General features: G+C 41.1%; 2 protein-coding genes across 3 annotated transcripts; one reads left to right on the forward strand and one right to left on the reverse strand.

Annotated features, from left to right (window-relative positions):
• Nucleotides 1-1,572: 1,572 nt before the first annotated feature.
• Nucleotides 1,573-14,279, reverse strand: LOC115046280 (transcription initiation factor TFIID subunit 4-like). The gene is given in 16 exon segments (XM_029506552.1): nucleotides 1,573-4,619; nucleotides 4,740-4,859; nucleotides 4,950-5,006; nucleotides 5,224-5,346; nucleotides 5,430-5,560; nucleotides 5,646-5,815; nucleotides 8,197-8,314; nucleotides 8,650-8,785; nucleotides 8,929-9,156; nucleotides 9,743-9,832; nucleotides 9,960-10,082; nucleotides 10,217-10,363; nucleotides 11,113-11,229; nucleotides 12,013-12,167; nucleotides 13,139-13,871; nucleotides 13,874-14,279. Coding segments are annotated over 16 exon segments (2,646 nt in total). The 5' UTR covers nucleotides 13,904-14,279; the 3' UTR covers nucleotides 1,573-4,451.
• Nucleotides 13,375-17,156, forward strand: lsm14b (LSM family member 14B). Of its 2 annotated transcripts, XM_029506555.1 has the most exons (8): nucleotides 13,375-15,102; nucleotides 15,202-15,365; nucleotides 15,466-15,595; nucleotides 15,722-15,901; nucleotides 16,045-16,131; nucleotides 16,243-16,401; nucleotides 16,645-16,780; nucleotides 16,882-17,156. In XM_029506555.1, the coding sequence occupies exons 1-8, from the start codon at nucleotides 14,982-14,984 to the stop codon at nucleotides 17,039-17,041; spliced, it is 1,137 nt and encodes a 378-aa protein (XP_029362415.1). In that variant the 5' UTR covers nucleotides 13,375-14,981; the 3' UTR covers nucleotides 17,042-17,156. The 2 variants fall into 2 exon arrangements, with proteins under 2 accessions (XP_029362415.1, XP_029362414.1); XM_029506554.1 differs by having other exon boundaries at nucleotides 13,375-15,365.
• Nucleotides 17,157-22,190: the final 5,034 nt, after the last annotated feature.

Genomic DNA, 22,190 nt, shown 5'->3' on the forward strand with positions numbered 1-22,190 from the left:
CACTTTAAAATATCCCAATGGCCATAAAATGTCAGACCACCCAGTGAAAAATGACAGTGTGATTTTTATAACATGAACAGATTCACCCACTCACCCCCAGAACTCATAAATATTGCTTTAACTGAACAGAAAAGACAAACCACTTTTGTGAACACGATAAGACAAAGGTCATAATGATTTAGGCTTCTTTTGTCTGTGAGATACAAATTCAAGGGACATTGAATGAATTTATAGCGCTCTAAGTAGTGTATAAGGGAAGAAGAGACATTTTTGCCGCATCCTATAAAATATGATGGTAATGAAGAACAACTGTTGCTGTAAGCCTGCAACAGTTGGTGAAGCAGTCGGAGATTTTACACCTTAATCACTCGACAGGTTTGGATGTTTATTTTGAGAAACGACTTTAAAACCTTCGCTTTTCCAGTTTCAAGTTTCACTCACAGCTCATAGCCAAGGTCAACGTAAATGTTTTTACACAGTCTCAATAAGGTGCTAATGATGCTATAGCCGTTTCTAAAAATATGAATAGAAAAGAATTAAGTATGTACTGTACCACCTCTGAGTTCGCAGGACACGACACCTCAGTGAAGACTTCGCTGCCATCAGCTGCCTACGATCCTCAGTTATGGTAAGTGAAACGTTTTTTTTAAACGTAAAAAAAATGCCGAAACCAACACATGCATGAAAAAAAAAAAAAAAAAAAGGTGAGAGATTACAGTTTTTGACTGGGATTTAGGAACACAGTGGATTGGATTTTTATGCTTGATTTTTAATGGCACATACTTTGAACCTAATCAGAGAATCATTGCCATCAGTAAAGTGATAATAAGGAGGCAGTCAAAGCCAGTGCTTAAAATGTTATTTGTTGCTTGGGGAAAAAAAAAAAAAAAAAAAATCCCTCAGAGCATTGTTCAAGATTAGAAGGCACCAAATGCTTAATGTACTGTCTTATACAGCAATAATGGACTCCTAATTGTTTTATTTTGGGGTCTGAGCCGGATCATTCTCCCTCAAATTTCAATACGGGTTATTGAAAAAGTGTTCTTATATGTGAAGGGGTGTATTTTGGCAGTGTGCGTGATGCCACTGAACACCCGATTCAATTGCAATATATTATTTCTTTTTCTGGGAGGACATTTGGGTTTAGAGTGCAATAGTCCTTTCAGAGAGGATCATTTCAAAAACATATAATTTTAATCAGAGGAGCACTTGAGGTGATGAAGAACAGAACTTGTGAAATTGTCAAGTTTTATATGATAATTAATCATTTCATTTAACATTTAGCTAGTTTGTCTGCCCCAGTTGCACAAATGTCTGGGGAGAAATATGAGATAAGGAAAATTTCCACTTTGGATTTTCAACCTGTCTGGTACGCAACCAAAAGATTTTCAGTATGAACGTACAAATTCAACTCTGACCTCTGACATGTATGACAGTATACTGCTGGCAGAACAAGTAAAAGATGCAAACTTAAAGAGGGAAGGTTTATAAAGCTGGAAAAGGGATAGCTTTATTTGTTAGTTTAAACACAGCCCTTACATTTTTTTAACTCACCACAAGAGAAGTCATCTTCTCTGTGTTACTTCAGCTGCTTTGTTTCTGCGCTGACATCTTTGTTTGTCATGAAAATACCTGTTAATGTCACATCGCTATAACATCAGTAAACAGCCCACGCCACTTCCTGAACGTCTCTGACAAATTTAAAAGCTGCAGTTATGTCTGAGTAAACATCAAGAGAAAAAAAACAGATCAAAACATCATTCAGTTATCCGATGTGCTTTCTAGACTATTTGGACTATTTGAACCTCTTTCCCTCTGCAGCAGTGGTACTTGGCTTATTTTAACAGTGGTTGGTGACTTATTCAATTATCTTGCTGTCTCTCTCTGTTTGGGCTGTCTGTGATTTTCTAATTTGACTGCCTCATGGACAGTTGGTTAGTTTGGTTTGAAGATACAGTCCAATGCCTCAGTGAATCGGTGAAGACGAGTGCTGCCTTCACTCATATTTCAAGCTTGATTGGGAATATCTGGAACAGCCGAAAAGTAAAATCCTCACCAATAGTTAAGACCAACAAGACGGAGGAGTCGTGGTTAGCGCTGTTGCCCCACAACAAGGTCGCCGTTTTGGCTCTTGGGCCTTTGGCCTTTCTGCATGGATTTTTCATGTTCTCCCTGTGCTTGTGTGGGTTTCCTCCAACCGTCCAAAGACATCATGTTTGGGTTAATTGGTGGCGCTAAATTGTCTGTAGGTCTGAATGTGGGTGTGAGTGAGTTTTTCGTCTGTTTTTTTATGTACTGGTGACCTGTCCAGGGAGTAGCCCACCCTTGCCCAGTGTGATCTGGAACTGACTCCAGCAAGAAACAGATAAGAGGTAGAATATGAATGAATGAAGATGGTAATATTTGTCTTTTGTTTTAATAGAGATCATTCTCTTCACTCTGTTATAAAATAGCAATTAAAAACTTTTAAATTCATATATTTACATATAAACAAGGGGCTGTGCAAAATGTACAAGATATTAGCAAAAGAGCACTTTTGTCATATTAATACGTTTGAAAAGCAAGAAAAAGTTTGTTTTTTTTTACTTTGGGGTGAGAAATCTACAAACAGCAAACCTAAGTATGTACAGTGATAAAATTGTCCATAGGCATTCTTTCAAAAAATGAGAAAAGGTATAATGATCAAAATTAGTATGTGCATTAAAAATAGAAAAAGGTATGTCCATCTGTTGAACTACCGTATTTTGCGGACCATACGGCGCACCGCATTATAAGGCGCATGATAAACATATATAAAGCGAAGCACAGTACGTACTATTACGTACTTATTACAAAAAGTGGGGGAGGTAAGTGTACTGCGTTCTGTTCTCTGATTGCTTTATCGTTGCCAGCGATAGCAAACACAAGTTAGTGTGACGTTGGAACAACGTTGTGTAACGTTTGACTATAGGAGCGGCTTCATCGCTTACCAAAGTCACACTCGAACATTCTGACAGATTTTTGAGCGCAGTGTACCACATAAAATTGGTTCAAGGTCAGTCATCACAACGAGAATTCATACATAAGGTGCACTGCCGATTTTTGAGAAAATGTAATGATTTTAAGTGCGCCTTATAGTGCGAAAAATACGGTAGTTTTAGAAAACTGATCTGTCAAAGTGCAATCTGCATTCTGCATTTCATGCTCATGTTTTCCAAACATGGCCTCCATCATTCAGTGAAGTATAAAAATGGGGCTGCATTACCTAAAAATATATCAGTCACTCAGAGGACTGAACAAAACACTATGATTCATTTCTCCATATTCTTCCTCTTAAAATTCACATTATAGCACATGTGCAACACAGCTTGACTGAATATTTTACATTACTAACAGCAACTTTGTTTCTAAATTATACCCAACTGCTTTTATTTTGTTGTCTGGGTAACATTAGACAGCCACCTATGTCCATTCTACTTATTTATTTGAATGGCACAGAAAGAACAAAAAACAAAAAACAAATGTGATTGTGATGGACAATCCATCACCAAGAACATCCTGCCCAAATGCATCTCAACCAAAAGTTATTTAAACATTGCACATTCTTATTCCAAATGTATGAATCTGAATAAAAAAAAAACAAACAAAAAAAGAAACCCCACTGTGTCGCAACCTCTCACAGTGACAGTTCAAACACCAACTGCTGTAATTATACTGTGCACAACACAACAACTAATGTTGTGTCCATGAAAGACAAAAAGACCACTAAACACATCTGGAGAGAACTGTTGGACAGATAAAGTTACTTAAAGCAAACACATTCTAATCTATATGGCTTAATCTGAACAAGGCAACTGAGCAGAAGACTAGGCGAAATTAGTCTTTGTAAAACAAACCACAGGCATTAAACGGTGCTAAGAGCTACGATAAATTTGTGATAAATTAAGATCTCTGTTCGAAACTTAAATAAACAGAGTCTTTATGTTAATACCGCAGATAAATTCAATTCAGACGGCACCTGATTGTGATGCATTAATCTTCAAATGGAATCACTTAACAGAGAGTTGCTGCCAACACCCAGATATCAGTGCGATGACACTGACGTGGTTTTCCAATCATTCATCACCCAAGACATTTATCTTCTGTGCAGCATGAGGCAGTGGATGAGGGAAGTGTGGTTAAGTGCAGCTGGCCTCTGAAGAGCAAACTGAACTGAACGGTATGCTGAAGTCAGGGCCGAGTTCCAATGTTTGCTCCACTTCTGCACTGAAAATGCAAAACTCCTATGCTTGAAGAGGCTTTTTAAAAAGTTCACGTCCCGTAAGTGTTCCAGATAATTATTTTCCCTTCGACAAACATCCTGTCATTCAGCAGTTCGGTGACCAAATAAAGCACCGGCTGAGGGTCTGAGCTGGTGGTCAACTCTGCTACCATAATGGCACTGGGCAAAGTTAGTCATTCAAATGAAGATGCTATTTCAGGAAGCCTTTATAGAGCAGGTGTGAGTGACTAGTCCCTCTTTCATTCTCCAGGCAAAAGAGCAGGTCCCTGAGGTTGACTCTGGTGATGCGCTGTCGCATAAACTGTCTGGAACCTGCTCCACTTGAGGCTCCTGCCTGGAAGGGCCCTGACCCTGATCCCTGGATTAACCACAACATGGACATTAAGTCATTTACTGAGCTCTTTGGCAAAAGTAAACACACCAAAAAAAAAAAAAAATCCCCTAACAGAAGCGCAACAAATGGTGCCGCGTTCCTCACCTCCGCACTGTCACCCCTAACAGGAGAGTTCATTTTCCTCTTTTTCCTCGGACCAATTGCTGCCAGCGCCGTTAGGTTGGCTTCTCGCTGCCTGATCTGAGCCAGCTCCTGCTGTTGCATCTGGAGCATGTGTAATAACACAGATACATCTCACAGACTAAACTACTAATCAAGCACTCATATATGTCACTCATAGCACGATAGGTTTACCTCTTTGGCCTTTTGTTTCAGTCGGAGCTGCTCGGGGTCTTCTTGTCGTGACCGAGACTGAGGTAATGCAGAGGACATTTTAATATTTCAAGACAGATATGTTCAATTTATTCAATCAATTGTTTTATTCATTCACTCACTCAACGTTACCATATCTGCTCTCGATCAGGTGAGGATAATGAATACTGATGACACTGTCCTGAGATCACTTGCTTGGCTTTTCTATTCAAATGGAATGATAATGCATGTCCTTGTTGCTGGACAGCGTTGTTACCTTGGCAGCCTTCAGGAGGATCTCTCTCTCCTGCTCTTCCTTTCTTTGTTTCTCCATATGATCCAACTGCTCGAAGAATTTGAGCTGGGCTCGAACATCGCTGACCTGCTCGTGCCGCTCGTCCTGCAGGTAACATGAAGTCAAGTATAAGAAAAGCTGAAACACAGGATCTCACCAACTCTCAAATTAATGAGATACATTCTCACCTTCAACGTTATATTCTTCTGTTGCGCCACCTTTGACACCTTCTCCAGCAAGTTTTGAAGTCGATGCTGCGTAGCATGGGAAATGTAGGTTATCACGTCTATGCCCAATTCGCTGACACCAAACTTCTTACCTGTCACAAAAGAGAAATCTGGATAAAGATTTCAACTGACGGTGCCAACATTGTGTTTGTGCTCTCATAAGTTTATGCGTCTCACCGATCTCCAGAGCTCTGCGGGTGAGTGAAGAGCTGGACAGGAAGGACTCATCCTTACAGGAACGAGTCATTGTGCCAACAAACTCAGAGTTGGTTGCTAAGATGTGAGCGCTCTCCTCTGACAAGTTGACTCCTGCCATGGAGGCAACGTCATTGATATCATCATCATCCCTGCATGGAAAGAGGTGAGAGACATGAAGACAGTTTACACCTTGTGTTTGTATGACATGGATCTCTTGAGTTGTTTGTGTACCACACAGGAAGTATGAACGTTTGACAATAAAGAACTATAGTTTGGAAAATGTAAATACTATGAGGATGGATAGATGGATAGATAGATAGACAGATGCATAGATAGACAGGCAGACAGATAGATAAATGAAAGTGTCTATCTATCTGAATAATAATGGAACCTCATTTCTGAGTCTGACTGATTCTGATTGTCTATAGCAAAATTCAGCGTGAATATCAAAGCAAAACACACAGATGCTATGTGCCCTCTAGACATACCATGAAATATACTTTGGAAAGATTTTACCCAGGGACACTGGGATAGATGTACTGAGGACTGCTCCATGTTGCTTTGTTCCAGAATCACATAACATTGTGCACAGTGTGGTTTTAAGTGTGTCACTGTGCATGGTTACATCGCTTCTTTCCTAGATTTTGGTCTGTAAAGAACAAAACGTCCACATCAACAATCATCTGGCATGAAGAAGAACTGAAACAATATATCTTTTAGACAGACACTGCGACAGCCACGCTAATTTGCCTCAGCAGTTTAAAAGCTTACAAGTGCTCGCTCCCTATCAAAACACACAATAAAATCATTCTCATATATGCCAATTGTTAAACAAGGCGGACCAGAGACTCCTGGACACGTCAGTCACATCACAATATTATGTATTGTCCAACAGTACAAATCATGCTTGTAAAACCTTTATGACCTAATGCAATCCACTACAATTGCACTATGTGGCTGTATTCTGAGTCTCTGGGACATTAAAGCTGCAAATACAGAAATATGCTAAGTATTTCTTGACAGAGTGGTTTAACTATCATGATATATTGTGCATAACCACTTATGCTTATGAGGTCATTAATTAAAGGAATAAGTGCATTAATTAGCAGATGTGTCAACCACCACTCGGGGGCAAAAAAGGAACAGAAATACAGACAGTAGGGGTGCCGGTGGCATAGTGGGTAAGGTTTACACCCCATAAACGGGAGGCTACAAGGTCCTCATCAGAGACGCTGGTTTGGTTCTGGCTCATGTCATTTGCTGCATGTCGTTTACCTCTCACCCTCCCACACTTCCTATCCTTTCACTCTTCAAGCTCTTCAAGCTTTCTGAGCTCATAAAAAAAGCAAGAAACATATATATATATATATATATATATATATATATTTTTTTTTTTTTTTTTTTTTTTTTTTTTTTATCCATCTAATAAAAAGATTAGCAGAAATCTTGAAAATATTGTTTTCAAGTAGGTAATTTTGAAACTGGCTGATTTAGATACAGAGCTCTCTTGTTAAATAACTTGAATAAATTCAGGGGAAAATAATCGCCTGTATAGTCTGTTTTAGTTTAAGAAAGACTTCTCATTTTCAGTGGACAGATTGTAGAATATTAACATTTTATCACAATGTTTGCTTAAAAAATTTGAACTTGGTTAGACCACAGTACACGGCTGTTTAAAATGTATCACTTTATGCTTGTTTTCCATTTCCTTTAGGCCACCATCGTCTGTTGTGACTTAACGTTTTTGTCTATTTTCTCATTTCACAGATGTTTGTGCACTTATTTGAACAGCATTTCACATTTTCTCCGACGCTTTCTTTCTTTTTCATCACATCAATAAACAAGTCCACATCAGGGTGACTTTATTATATCACCATGTGATTTTTATTACAAGAAAATGGGTTTTGCCTCAACATGAAAATTTAAGCAGTAAGGTCAACCAAAAATAAATGTCATCTTCCGCAATTTGGGAGTATTCTGAGGTATGTTTGTGTTTCTGCTGGTGCAACAGCAAGAAAATGAATCTAAACACACAAACAGATGGGAACAGACTGACATATTGCTTTGTAAAAATTGTAATTTGATATTGTAATGAACAGGAAATGAAAATCTAACTTTTGATTTGGTGTCTATAAATAAAGCATGACTACAACCGTCCTCTGACAGCCCTAAAAATGCATGCACTACGACAAATAATGACTTTAGTTACTGTTTAAAATGACAATTTTGGGGTTAAACAACAGTTTTGATTAGGTTAATCAATTTATTATAGATTAGATGTAAATTTTTACAATTTAGAAACTGAAGTCAGTGATTATTGAGAATGAGACAGTAATTAAAATGCCATTTATGTTGGAAATTGTAGAAAAAGTGTTTGCTGACCACGGGATGATCGGTCCAATATTGAATACAATGATAAGATAATCTTATTGCTTTTAAAAATGCAATATCTCTACATCTGGAAAATCCTTGACTGCCGATTATCTGGGCACTGATATTTATTCGACATTGATCTGAATGTATCACAGACCTGAAGGTGCCACTTCCTGCTTCCTTCAGCTTGTTCTTCTGAGCAGCAGTGAGAGCAGACTGACTGACTATTTGTACTGCTTTGGCCCCCGGAATCACCGTCTGCTTCAGTGCTGGAACTGAGAGACAGAAGTAAGTCAAGATTATTCTTTCTGCTCTCTCAGAATAATAAGTAATAAAACAATTCCCAAACCATTAATTTATTAAATTGTGTGCTTGTTGTGTGTAGTATAATACAATTACAGAACGTATCCACAAGGTGGCGGCATTTCCACATGTAGATTGTGGAATGTGGGAACGAAAGCAGGCTGAGATGGATAGTCACTTCAATGCATTTGTTAACCATTCAGGTCCATTCACTAGCTCTAACTGGACATTGCATGGTGTACCAAATGAAAATAATGGCATACAATGGAAGAAGTGAAGCAAGTGTAATGAGCTGTTGAACACTCACCTGTCTGCAGCTGTTTGACCACTTGCGGCTGGCCCACAATAATCCGGCTCTGAGGTTGTCCTCTGAGAGTAACAATGGGAGACTGAGCCAGTGTCACCTGTGGTCTCACCACAGTTCCCTGTTGTTGTGAGATAATCTGTATGCATTCAGTGACAAAAAATGAGAAACACAAAATAACCAAAGAAACCACAACTGCTGCACTCGAGGCTACACACTTGACAATTGCATTTGCATGCCATTCATTAATATCAGAGTAAGATTTAAAACATGCAGTCTTACCAGTCCTGGTTTACTGTGAAGTGTTGGAGGGAGGCTGATAACTGTGGTTTTGGTCGTTACAGTGTTGTTGACTGTCATGGTGGCGCTGGAGTGAGGAGGCTGCAGCACCACAGTGGTGAGCGCTGTGGAAGCTGTAACAGCAGGCTGAATGTTGGGCTGAATGAGAAGACTCTGCTGGATAAAGGCCTCGGAGTCTGGGGTCATCTGACGCAGTGCTGGGAGACTTCTCTGAGGACAAAAAGAAAAAAATCTGGGTTTTAATGAAGGCATATAGGGAGGACTTTAGAGCGGAGGTCTCCACACATGGTGCATGTCCTTAGAGGGAACAGTAATTACTGATTTATAAAGAATGGCTGTAGACAACTCTAGCAAAACGCTTAGCATGGTTATGCAGTCTTTGGATTTAAAACACTTGCATGCCTTAAAGCTACTCGTAGATGCTTTGGATTCAGCTTCAGCATGTTAGTGTTGAACAAGTTCAACACACTGTCAAAGCCACATATAACACACTGCTGTCACAGTTTAATTCTGTGGCCATAACTATTACAACAGGTCCTGGTTTGTCAGCTTTCATTTAATGCAAAGCTAGCCATGCTAATGTGCTGAGAAGGCAGCATATGTGGAAGTTACAATGTGTTTAGAAGTGTGTTGTGCTTGTAAAGCCGTGAGAAAAAATAAAAATAAATGCATAATGATAATATATACATGTATCATAGAGGGGATCCATGTCAATCCAAGTGTCAATATTCACACTCTGTGAAATACCACACCCGCCACTGTGTCAGAATATCTGCAGGGATGTTGCTGATCTCACCTTCAGGAAAGGCAAAAGGTACGGCTGAGGTGAGGAGTTGAGCTCCCGGTACAATCTGCTGGTGAAATCCTCAGGCTCTATCTTTGCTTCCTGTTGCAAAATACAAAGTGAGGACACATTAAGAAAACATTTCGTTGAGGAAACAGATGAAACAAAAGAGAGATGAATGACAGGGTGAAAAAAAAAAAAAAAAAAGAAAAGGAAGAGAGAAATGTACCAGCAAGTTCTTGACCAGCTCCTTTACACTGGCTGTAGTCTCAGAGGACTGTTTCCCATTGGAGGCCAGTTTGATCAGCGTTGACAGAAAGTTTCTACACTTTTTCACATTCTCCAGTGTCTCCTGTAAGCACACACAAACACCATGTTTTAAATACAGACATCAGATCCAGCACAGATAGAAAAACTGTTGATCATTATTTTATTTTGGACAGATCATGCAGACAAAAACATTCAAGGTAAGTACTTCGCTCTTACAGCTGTGAAAGCTGTTGGGGTGACAGTGGTCCCGGTGGCTCCGAGGGGCCCAACCCTCTGTGTGACTGCTGATCCTGGCTGTGCTGTGGCTGGTGTTCCAAGCTGCTGAGTCGGGGTGGCAGCAGTTCCTCCGAGGATGATGGTGTTCTACATGAGTCGGTGAATGTGCAGTGATGTGATGAGATGTAGGAAAATGACAAGGTCAGAAAACACCCAGTTTCGATGTGTCCCAATGATACAATGTTGTTTTCAGAGTTTTATTTTTCAAGGTGACATAGTGTTTGCTGTCACAGATATTTGTACACTTTGTAAACATAATTCGCTCTCAGGAGCTTCAGAAATCCTGTCCTCCCCCACGTAATTACAATCAAGCCTGTTATTAAAATGCAATGTTCAGATTCAAAATGAAAATGATGTTTAGTAATTAGTAATAACATATTATGCTTCGAGGAGACTTCCATGTACCCAGCATAACTGTAATTCCCAGGAAAGATTAATAAAGCCAGCAAGGTTTTAAAAGCAAGCAAACAGATGGGCAGCCAGAAGAGAGAGATAATTGAAAACAAATGCGCTGGCCCTGATGAAGAAGCCCAGCTCTTCATTTCAGACATTTAGAAGAACAAAATGGCATTTTTAAAAGCACAGAGGTCTTATCTGCCTGGGACAACATGAAAAAGGCATACATACAAGCATATACTATCAGACTCTGTGAAACATTTTATATGAACTTGTTTCAGTGTAGAATTGCAGGAACTGAGTCTCTAGTAATTAGCATTCTGTCGTTAATGACTCTTACAGGCACACCTGGCAATTTTTACTGCCATTGTGTGCTTGACACCTGTATACCTTACACTGGGCATTAAATGTGCAAACATATAGACATGTAGTGCAGTTACCTGCAGCACAGGAGGCCTCTGCAGTTTGGTGGTGGGTGTGACAGTGGTCGGAACCACAGAAGTTTGTTTAATAATTGTGGTGGGGGTAACAGAACGAGCCAGTAACCCTCCTGGAGACTGTGGAGCAGCACAGGATATGAAAGTGTTACATATGACCCTACATTTAAAACTTTAACATAACATTACACTAATCTAGATATCTGTAAAATATTTTGAAGTTACACAACTTCTCCCTCAAGAGAAGATTTTTGTTTTGCTCCATAGTCTCTTTTTGAAGCAAAATTATCCCTCTTAGAGCACTCCTTTTCGCTGCTTAACTCATTTAAAGTTGGATGCAAAACATGCTCAATAAAAGAAGTCAATTTTGATTACATTTTTCATTCAGTTAAAGCATACATGTGAACTCAGCAACAGAAGTGTTATTAAATTAGATCCACAATATTAGATAAAACTAATGAACTAAGTGTTGTTATTTACAAAGTGCTAAAGGAAAACTAATTTGCTTGTTTTGTCTATAAGACAGAAAACATGCTCAACCAAAGAAAACATTTGACGAATGACTACCGAAAATGTGTTCTTTTTTCTGTTTCAGACTAAAATCTGTCTATGTGGAATGTGGAAGTGATTTGTATTAGTTTTCTACAGCTACACATTATTTTCCTGATTTAAGTGAATATTTTTTATACACATTGACTTATTGTATTGTTCATGGAGTTTCAAACAGAATGTGCTGCTACAGTTGTATAATAGCAGTGACAAAGAGGCTACTCAGTGACTAAGTCTACTCAATAAGATCAGTGTCTGTATGAAGACTAATCAAGTAAGTCAGACCTTGGAGGACCAGGAGTGAGTCATGTTTTCTGTTTGTGTCTGCGGTCATGTATTAAGCGGTTCTTGTACCTGTAGAGAAGTGACATGGACAGGTGGAGTGCTTGTGGGCGCTGCAGGTTGTGGAGTCATGGTGCTTTGGGACTGTGACTTAGCCTGCATCTGAGCCAAGGTCTGCTGGTGAATCATCAGAAGCTGCCCACTCTCGCTGCGAACCAAGACCATGCCTACAAGAGGCAAATATCAAGGTATCTAAAAAAGACAAAGGTCAAGGCTTCTCTCTCCTGATCAACCTCTTCGATATACTGTGTACACTTGCTGACATGAGGGTGTACAAATTACTTATCTGTAGGTCTATAAATACACAGATATTACCAACCAGTCAGTGGTCAGAAAGGAATGAGCCACAAAACTATTCACAACATAATTTGTAATTATAGGTTGTTACATGTCCTCAACACAGAATATCTCGAAGTACATTTTTTTTGTTGGCTTGAATATGACATTCAGAGAGTTGGGGGAAATAGGAACAAAAAGCATAAAGATTTTGCTAATAAGTAAAAGTTATTTAGTGCCATTACAAAAATGTTGCTGCATGATGTTGTTTTTTGTGACTGGTGTGAGCAGCCATTCTCTGGCTGGAATAACTCCTTAAGCAGGATTCCCACCCACAGTCACTTTTCATGTATTGATCTGTCTTCATGCTGCTTTAAAAAACACTGGCTTATCCCAGTAATACACTGAGGTTAGAAAATGTGAGGCTGAGTGTTAAAAACACTCAGGTGGTAGATAATTTGTTACACAGTAGATACCTGTTGATATAAGAACAGTTTGCTATTGTCTCTGACAAGACAAAGTGAGAATAAAAAAAAAAGAAAATCAATAGATTGCAACTGAATGCTAAGTTGATATCCCATGGGAGAAAAGCACTGGCTGTGATCAAGGCTTCCTTCTGTTGTGCAGTTAGGGCCTTGCCTATCTATAATATGCTGTTTGTGGCCCCAGAAGACAATCAATGTGTCTCTGCTTGGTCACCACAATACATCTCAAAGCATTTCTTGCTTGTTAAGCAAAAATTTAAGAAAAGCAGACTTTGTGTTTAATAGCAGACAAAGTTATTGTTGCTTGTGGCATAAAGAGAGATCTAAGACGTTGGAGAAAACGTCCTGATGCCATTGAAGTGAAGTCACTCAGTTACCTGTTGGGAGCTGAATGTTTTGGATGTTTGGGGAGTTTTGCTGAGGCTGGGTGAGTCTGGGGGCCAACACCTGTGGAGCAATAGCCCGCATCCCACCAGGAGAGGCGGCGATGGGTGATGCTACAGAAGTCCTTAAGTTTTGTAAAACCGTCGGGGTCCTCAGGGTCACCGTGGGCCCGGCGGCCACACCAGTCTGCAGTACAGTCTTTGTCAGGTCCACTTTGTTGACGGGAGGTCCGGCCGGGTTGCCTCCGCTCGGTGAAGTTTGAGTAGGTGGCCTCACAAGCGCGACCGTAGTTTTCACTGAGGGCGGGGACGACGTCCCAGGGAAGGTCTCAGCCGCAGAACTCCGAGGAACAGTATTTGGTGTTGCAGCCGAAGCCGCTGCGCTGTCTTTGCTCGCAGGAACAGGTCCGTTGTTTAAAAGCGTGACAGCCGGCGGCGAGTCGCTCTCAGCGGACAGTCCTCCGGTGATCCGACAGTCCATCGCCGCGGAACCGCCATTCAAAGTTTGGACATCGGTTGTTCCAGGTTTCCCCGCAAAAGATGCCGCCTCCGGTCCTACCGTAACGACTTCGCAAGTTGTCGCCGACTTGGGCTGTCTCGGAGCGGCTGTCAAACTCGCTCCAGCTGTCGGTGTGGTCCCGGCTGCTCCATCCATGCCGGAGCCGCCGGATCCCGCACAGTTACTGACGCCTCCCGTCCCTCCAGCAGAGGAAACAAGTGAAAACAAATGGGGGGGTTCAACAACTCTCCGATTCGCATTAGTTTCGAGGTGGGAAACACGGGACGTGAATCAAAGTTTGCTATGATCAGTTTGACAACGTGACCCCCCCCCCCCCCCCAAAAAAAAAGGCTAATATTAGCTAACAGGAGTGAGCAGCTATCTTGCGTGCTTTAGCAAGCTCTTGCTGTGAAAGTCCCATTTTGCTGCCCTGAACATTTGAATTTCCACCTGTAGCTGAACTACCGACGTCATTTGCCGTAGACTGAGCGCTGACATAACTGTGGACTCCGCCCGCTCCCGTTAGCTCAGACTCCGGACACCCGACCAGATCACTAACTACTTTTCCGTCCAGCTCTGTGTTGAGGAAAACATCATCCAGCAAATCGGAGCCCGCCGCCATCTTTCCACGGCTACGCTCGCTCGCGAGACGCATGCGCCGATTGGATGCACCGTCCGTGACGCGCACTCCTCGGGCATTGTGATTGGTCGGACGGGGGAAATAAATGCCGGGAAGAACGATGGCAGGCTGCAGTGTGTGCGGTGTCCGCGGGTAGTCTCTGGTCTGCGGGGGGGGGCACCGCTCACTGAGCCTATCCTGCTGGGACCTGATCACATCCAGCAAACTGTCCTGGAAAGTTTTTAATCAATATAACACGGCTTCGCATCTCTATGCACCGCATCGACTCTTTTTGTACGCATTTGGCTTAATCGTAGGGGAGTCAAAATGGCTGCGTTGTTGCTATTTTTCCATGGGACTCACAAAAGCTGCGTCAAACATATTATTTGGATGGTGTGCAGTCTTTGGCTTAGACATCTGTGAGAAATGTTACGAAAATAAGAAAATGTATGCGTGAATAAAATATCCACACCACATTGTCCGGGTGAATGTATATAAATACATTTGATCAAATGTTAGATATCATGATTAAACCATTAAACATTTGATTCAGGGACAGACCGAGGATTAATGCAAATCTCCTCGCCAGGTGTGTCAAGACAATCAGTGGGCGTGGTTTCAAGGCACCTGTGGACGCCTATAAAAGTTTGTGGTCGCGTCCTGGTTTGAAAGCCGGCACGTTTGAATGCATCCGTAACTGCTGTGAACTTTTGGTCGCCATGAGTTCAGCAAAGCCCTACATTGGCTGTAAAATAGGGTTGATTTCAAAAGCCCAAAATCGTTATGAGGGGATTTTGTATACTATTGATAAAGTAAATTCTACAGTAGTGCTTGCAAAAGGTGAGTGGGTGAGTTCAGGCATATTGGTACAGCGCGATATCAGCACTACTGAAGCATGTGTCACTTTGTTGCCTTATTCAAACGTTGTCTTCTCACCAGTCAGGTGTTTTGGAACAGAGGGTCGACCCACTGACAGACCAACACCACCCAAAGATGATATTTTTGAGTACATCACTTTCCGGGGAAGTGATATTAAGGATATCACACTGTGTGAACCTCCAAGCGCCCACCATGGTCTCCCCCCTGACCCTGCAATAGTACAGGTATATGAGATTTGCACATCTCAGAGTTGCAGAATTTATTTTATTTTTGTAAAGTACAAAATAAGACCCAGATAATGTGAGCTGAATTGTTTTTATTTAGTCATCCACTGCAGGCGCTTCAGGAGTTTACTCAGCTCTTGGCCCATTCAGTCCCCTAAGGATTCCTGCCTACAACCAGCTTGCAGCCAGCTCTCTACTTAATCAACAATATGCTGCAGCGCTTGGCCTCGGTAAGTCAATGTGCGCGAGTTAATTCCCAGGGAAATTAAATCAAATTTGCATCCTTTGTGGAGCTGCATACTTCACAACAGGCTACTTTGTGTTGTAAAGTATGCATGCATGACCCATGCTTGCAGGGTTACATATTAGAAGGGGAAACATGGTGGAAAAGGCAGTTCAAACCCTCCAAGTGGAAAGGTCCAGGCAGAGGAGAGGCTTGACTACTTTCCAGGGGAACCAGCAGCGATGGGAGAGGAGGCAGCCCCAGAGGACAAGAGGAGATGGTTTCCAGACCAGAAGAGGCTCTGGAACTACTAGTAAGCAGAAATGAAGTGAAATTAAATACAGTGTCTGCTAATAAGACATTTAACATTTTGAAATCATTTTAGAAATGCTAGTAAACTATGAGGCTTCTGCACATTTACCAAATGTGAGCAAAAGTGTTGTTCTTGAATTTAAGTGAAGTCAGTCCTGGTGGTCCCCAGAGCTCAGCAGGAAACTCAACGGCAGAATGATGAAAACAGGCCACCACCAAGAAGACGACAAGGTAATTGTTACCCTACTTTGTGTATGTTTATTTTTTTCAGTAAATTATTTTTTTTTGTTTGTTGATTCCTCTGAACAGTCAATTCAATATTCTTTTCTTGACTTTGAGGAGCCCGGAGACGCAGGAACCGTAGTAGGGGCCAATTGATGGTGACTAATGCCCCATCTGCCACCCTTAAGTTTGACACAGACTTTGATTTCGATTCTTCAAATGCACAGTTCATTAAGGAGGAACTGGAGAGGGAAGGGCAGGTCAGGATGAATATGAAAGGTTGGTTCATCAGCTCAAGCAATTACAAATGTGACTGCATTTTCAACTACTTTTCTTACTGAAGGATAAGCTTATACCATACTACAGCATACCATGATATAGAATTATTAACACTGTCTACAGGTCAGCTCCTACCCAGCTGTTACCCTTGTTTTTTTTTTGTTGTTGTTTTTTTTTTTTTTTTTGCCTTTTGCCTAGGACATACCCTTCCATTGTACATAAAGTCCACATTTCTGTCTGTAGATGGACGTCGTGGGGTAGAAGTGAGAGAAAAAGAGGAATTCTCCTCACCTTCTGTGGAGGATCATTTTGGACCAAAATGCTACTATGATAAAGCAAAGTCCTTCTTTGACAACATCTCATCTGACAATAAATTCAGGTAATGTATAGTGGCTTGTTTATACTCGATATTCAAACAATAATGCCTCTTGCATGTGGAGCTCCAATTTTCTACTTTTTGCTGCCAACCAATGTTTTCAGACTATCATGGGCTGAGGAGCGCAAGCGCAACCTGGAGACTTTTGGGGTCCCTGGACGGTTTCTACGAAGCCAGGGGTTTAGGGGTGGATATACTGGGCGACGTGGACAGGGTACTTCTCAGACTCTTCCGCCTTACAGAACCAGGACTGGACAACTGTGAAGGTTTGCTATCATGGTACTAAAGCACCTCCATCCCTGCAGCTTCCACTGATTATACCCCTTGTAAGAAATGTAATTGTCTTAGAGTCTTTTGTCATGATGAGCAAAAGCTCTGCTGCTGTATGAAGAAAGATATATATATTTTTTTTTTTTTTTTTTTTTTACATTGACACTGCACCCATATTGCCAGAGTTTTTATTTTTGATTTGTTCTTTTTTGTTATTTGGGTCCATTATAGATATATATACATGGCAGACTAAATGTTGCGCTGTGTATGAATTTTTTTTTTCTTGTGTATGCCTTGGAATATTTGGCTTTTTTTTTTTTTTTTTTGTTTTTTGTTTTTTTTTTTCCTTCCCCCCCATTGAATGAGCAGCGAATAATGCTTTTTCCTAGTTTGACGCCTAAAATTTGTTGGTTTCATGTTTAAAAGAAAAAGCATTTGGCTTGGCGTCTTGGTTATTCATCATAATTTGTACTTGTATTTCAATAACATGTACTGTAAGCTGTGAACTAAATTGTATTTAAATGCTAAATCTTGTGGCTTGCTTTATTCTATCACACTGAAGCAACAGGTGTGAATAATGTTTAAAAAAAAAAACTAGCTGCTGTTGAGATGTTCTGAAACTGTTGCACATTGTATTATCAGGCTATGACATGAATTGAACATGCACGCACACAAAACAAACCATATACACTGGAAAAAAGATTTTGTGGGGTACTAATAGTTATTAGGTTAGCTGTCACAATATTTACTTTCTAAATGTAAGTATCAGTGAAAACTGGAATTATTCAAGTAAAACTATATATATATATATATATATATATATTCATGTAATAAACTGTGTGGGAACAGTAGGTTTTACTATGCATTTTCACATAATATTCAAAGGTTTCATAGTTGGTGCACATGAACGTAGAAATAGCAAGTAAATTAGTTGTTTGAATGCGCACATGCGCCGTGTGACGCGCCTACAGGACGCATGCGCTCTGTTGTCCGCCAAAATCCAAAAAGATGACGGCGCCGGTCAGGTGTGACGGAGGAAAGAGTGGCTATATCACCTTGAAGGTAACTCATCCAGGGGTTTTCCGGCATAGACGCGGTGAAGGGAGTCGGCTGATATCATAAACTTAAGCTTGCGGTTCGGCTGTACGCCAGAAAGCTAACGTTATACTAGCAAGGTTGAGAGTCAAGCCCTGACTGACTCACTGCTGACAAGCAAGATGGACCGATGTCAAATGTAGTTACGCTTAATACACTTCTTTCTGAGCCAGGAAAAAAATGAGACAAAGAGGAAGCTATCTTTTATTTTGCAGCGTACTCTTATTTTGCCAGGGCTAGGCTCTGGGTTAACTGCTTGACTTGATGAAAATGGTTGTGGTGACTTGAGCGGCACGGTGTGTCAACCGATTTGGTTTCCCCCAAGTTCCTGTTCCCCTTTATGCTGATTTACTGCTGTGTGCGTAGTTGCTATGTTACCGTGCGTACTTAAAGAAGAAACGCAAATAGAAACACAGCTGGGTGTACGGAAAGCGACGTGGAAAATGCCAATGTGTAGATTACTGGTATGGTATTTATATATAACAAAATAAATTGAGAATGCATTTGTTCGGCCATTCTTTGTCAATCTTTGTGTAAATGGATGCCAGCTAGCATAGCTGTGCGAGTGTAGCCTACATTAAGTAAACCTCACTGCCGGATCACTTACACTAGTTAGTCGCTTGGAAATGGACTGCTAGCTAATTGGTTAGCTAACTGGTTAGCATGCTCGGCTGAGGAACTGATGACATTATTTTTGACCTATAACGTTACTATTGCGTACCGTTCATTTGGAAACGGCAGAGCGCCTGCGAATGACATATTTCTGCTCCTCGGAAACACCCACCGATTTTTTTTCCCTGAAAGCCTACACATTATCTGTTATCTCTTGCACTTGCATGCCCATAAAATAGGCTGTAGGTCTACATAATTATCATTGATCGATCAACCAGTTAAACTGTAGCATATACACAAGAAAATTTCAGCAACAAAGCATGGTATTTATTTACTCATAAGAATTATACACAAATCAACAGGCGTGGACTGGGAGCTAAGAAGAAGAGGTCACGTGGGATGCTGGAGCCAATCGCAGCCCACTGTGGGTTTGACGTCATCACGGTTAGGTCAGGTGACGTAAATGTGAAATGGTGAAGTAGCGCAAATGCATGCTGTCAATCGAGCAGCGCTGTGGCGCAGCGGTAACGCTGCCGCCCCGCACCTAGGTGGGAGGGGTTCGATTCCTGGCTAGGGTAGGTGATGTGAATATACAATGTGATGTAATGTGATGTAACCCCGGGGTTAAGTAATGGACGATGTTAATATGTATAAATGATGTAAATGTAATGTAATGGTGATTGTATAATGTACTGTAACCAAAGTGTATGTAATGTAATGGTGATTGTAATGTAATGTATGATATGTAAAGGTCCATTCCCGGTGTGGGCACCTGAACCATTAACGGAGTTAATTGGTTGCGAGTAATGGACTGGGCTAATGCAGATACGGCGCCCCCCCCAGGACCTAGGCCGCACCAGACCAGACTGGTGACGGCACCCCGCCAGGAACGGACCGAGACCAGACCGCAGACAGGACGTCCACAGACTAGACCAGTAAAGCGAACAAGTCACCGACTGAGATGAACTATTTTAGTGAAAGATTATGTAATATTTCATCATTTAATTTCAAGTATATTGTTTTCTTGGTTTCCTAATTGTAACCACCCCCCCACAACAAATGGTTTGGCCACCGATCCTTCGCTAAGCCCCGCCCCCATTTGTTACTGTTGCTATGCTAGCCTGTTGTCTGAAGTTCGGTAGGAAAATGTCCAGTCAGCAGCATCCGGTGATCAGAAAGGAAAAGAAAGAAGAATAAGGAAATAAAGGGTTGAGAAATTTTCTATACAAATGTTTTTTAAAAAGGTTGTGACGGTAAGGTAAGAAACAGGGCCGTTAGCTTGTAACGTAAGCTAACTGGACAGCTCTAATGCTAACGTCCATTAGCCTAGCTTGTATTAAAGCCCGACACAAAAGTTATCTTTGACAGAAACAGCTGAGTTTGGTCGCTCCATCAGAAAGGAAGAGACGGAGAGGGCTCCAGCTGCAGTCAGGTCACAGAGAAAGTGACATGGGGGGGGGGGGGGGGGGGGGCAGAGGAATTTATTTAACATGTTGGCTTTATTTGTGCACAAAGATTGACCGCAAATGTAGAAGAAGTACTCCACCGCTTCAGACACAACAACACACACAAGGACCGGGACACTACTCGTTGTTAATGTTTTGTGTGTGTGTGTGTGTGTGTGTGTGTGCAGGCGGACAGACCTGTATTTTGTGATGAGGAGTTGGACCGTGTTGTTGTCAGTGATGTCCACACAAGACATCCAAACTCTGGCTACAAGCTAATGAGTGTTCCAGGTAATAATACGGCCACGATGTATAATGAAGAATGAGCCGATCGTTATGGAGAAATAATCCAGGTAGGATGAGGATTACACATCTTGGCCTATTCTTAACTGGAACACGTGCAGACATGGCCACGATGTATAATCGTCACCGAAACGTGGTGATACACACCAGGTAATAATACGACCAAGATATATGATGTAGAATGACCCGATTGTTATGGAGAAATAATCCAGGTAGGGTGAGGATTATACATCGTTCGAGTTGCAGCATACATTTGCGCTACTTCACCATTTCACATTTACGTCACCTGACCTAACAGTGCCATCCACAGTGGGCTGCGATTGGCTCCAGCATCCCACATGACCTCTTCTTAGCTCCGAGTCCACGCCTGTTGATTTGTTAATAATTCTTATGAGTAAATAAATACCATGCTTTGTTGCTGAGATTTTCTTGTGTATATGCTACAGTTTAACTGGTTGATCGATCAATGATGATTATGTAGACCTACAGCCTATTTTATGGGCATGTCGTGCAAGAGATAACAGATAATGTGTAGGCTTTCAGGGAAAAAAATCGGTGGGTGTTTCCGAGGAGCAGAAATATGTCATTATATTTTTAAATATTTTGACAGCATATTATCAAAAATACAGCTAGACAGTTTATTTTATGTTATTTTTTATTTATTTATTTATTTTTTTGTTGGTTATTCTGTAGTTTTCATGTATTATTTTGTCTTTGTGTTTTTGTCCTTAAGCCCAATGCAAGAACTTCCTACAGCTGACACAGTGCCTTCAATGCACAATGCAGCTACAGCATGCTGTATCGCAAGCAAAGCCTTCTGGCCATTCAAGGATGCAGGCATTCATCACAGAGCATCCATACTCTGGATTTTAAAATGAAGCAGAATATATTTTGAATTGTGAACTTACGTGTTGCACCGCATAAAATGTAATATATAAAAAGTTGAAAGGACAATCTCATGTTATAATCTAGTGATATGAATATAGCTGTGAACAGATGTTTTGCCACTTAAGAAAAAAATAAAGGTGGTGTTAAATTAAAACAGTTGCCTCGTTTTTTAAAAGTCATTGTTTCAATAAACCAAAACATTAAGAACAGATTTTGGCAAGTTAAACTGCGGGAAAATGATGTAACATGCTGTGTAAATGCTGCTGATGAATGTGCTTGATGATCGCCCTTGTAGAATTTACTCACAATTTTTAAGTGCAGAAACTTTGTTTTCCCAAGTAAATGACACTCCAATTTTCCAGTGTATCCTGCTGTTGTTCCTTAATATGTCGTGTTGAGCAAAAGGAAAATCTGAGCAGATTCAATTGATGAGGAAAGCCGTTGGCTACAATATGCTTGGTAGGCGTCAGGTGCATGCTGTTAATATTTTAAGCGTGAGTAGGACACTGTTGTATCATAAATTTGGAGTTGTTCTTAAAACTTTTTCAACCGCTCTTCACAAATTGCCTCTCTGAGCTCCGGCGCACCGAGCGGCACGTACACGGCGGACTGATTGGCTCCCGTGAATCAAAGGACGCCCGGCTGCAGAGAGCGGAAAGCGGTAGGCTGCTCACCGCCTGGGCTGTACCAAAACCGAGGGAGATGGATTTCCCCCTATCGTGCAAAAGTTCATTAGGGGTGTTGTCGTTTTCACGCCGATCATAAATAACACCTCCAACAAAGCCGCGTCTTTGATCCAG

Source organism: Echeneis naucrates, chromosome 7, assembly GCF_900963305.1.
Source record: "Echeneis naucrates chromosome 7, fEcheNa1.1, whole genome shotgun sequence".
Taxonomy (NCBI): Eukaryota; Metazoa; Chordata; class Actinopteri; order Carangiformes; family Echeneidae; genus Echeneis; species Echeneis naucrates.

Bases quoted from the DNA above. Each gene is read 5' to 3' on its own strand.
- lsm14b (XM_029506554.1), top strand. From the start codon at position 14,982: ATGAGTTCAGCAAAGCCCTACATTGGCTGTAAAATAGGGTTGATTTCA. The intron at 16,132-16,242 runs GTAATTGTTACC...GACTTTGAGGAG, and splicing joins ACCACCAAGAAGACGACAAG to CCCGGAGACGCAGGAACCGT. The intron at 16,402-16,644 runs GTTGGTTCATCA...TTCTGTCTGTAG, and splicing joins GGTCAGGATGAATATGAAAG to ATGGACGTCGTGGGGTAGAA.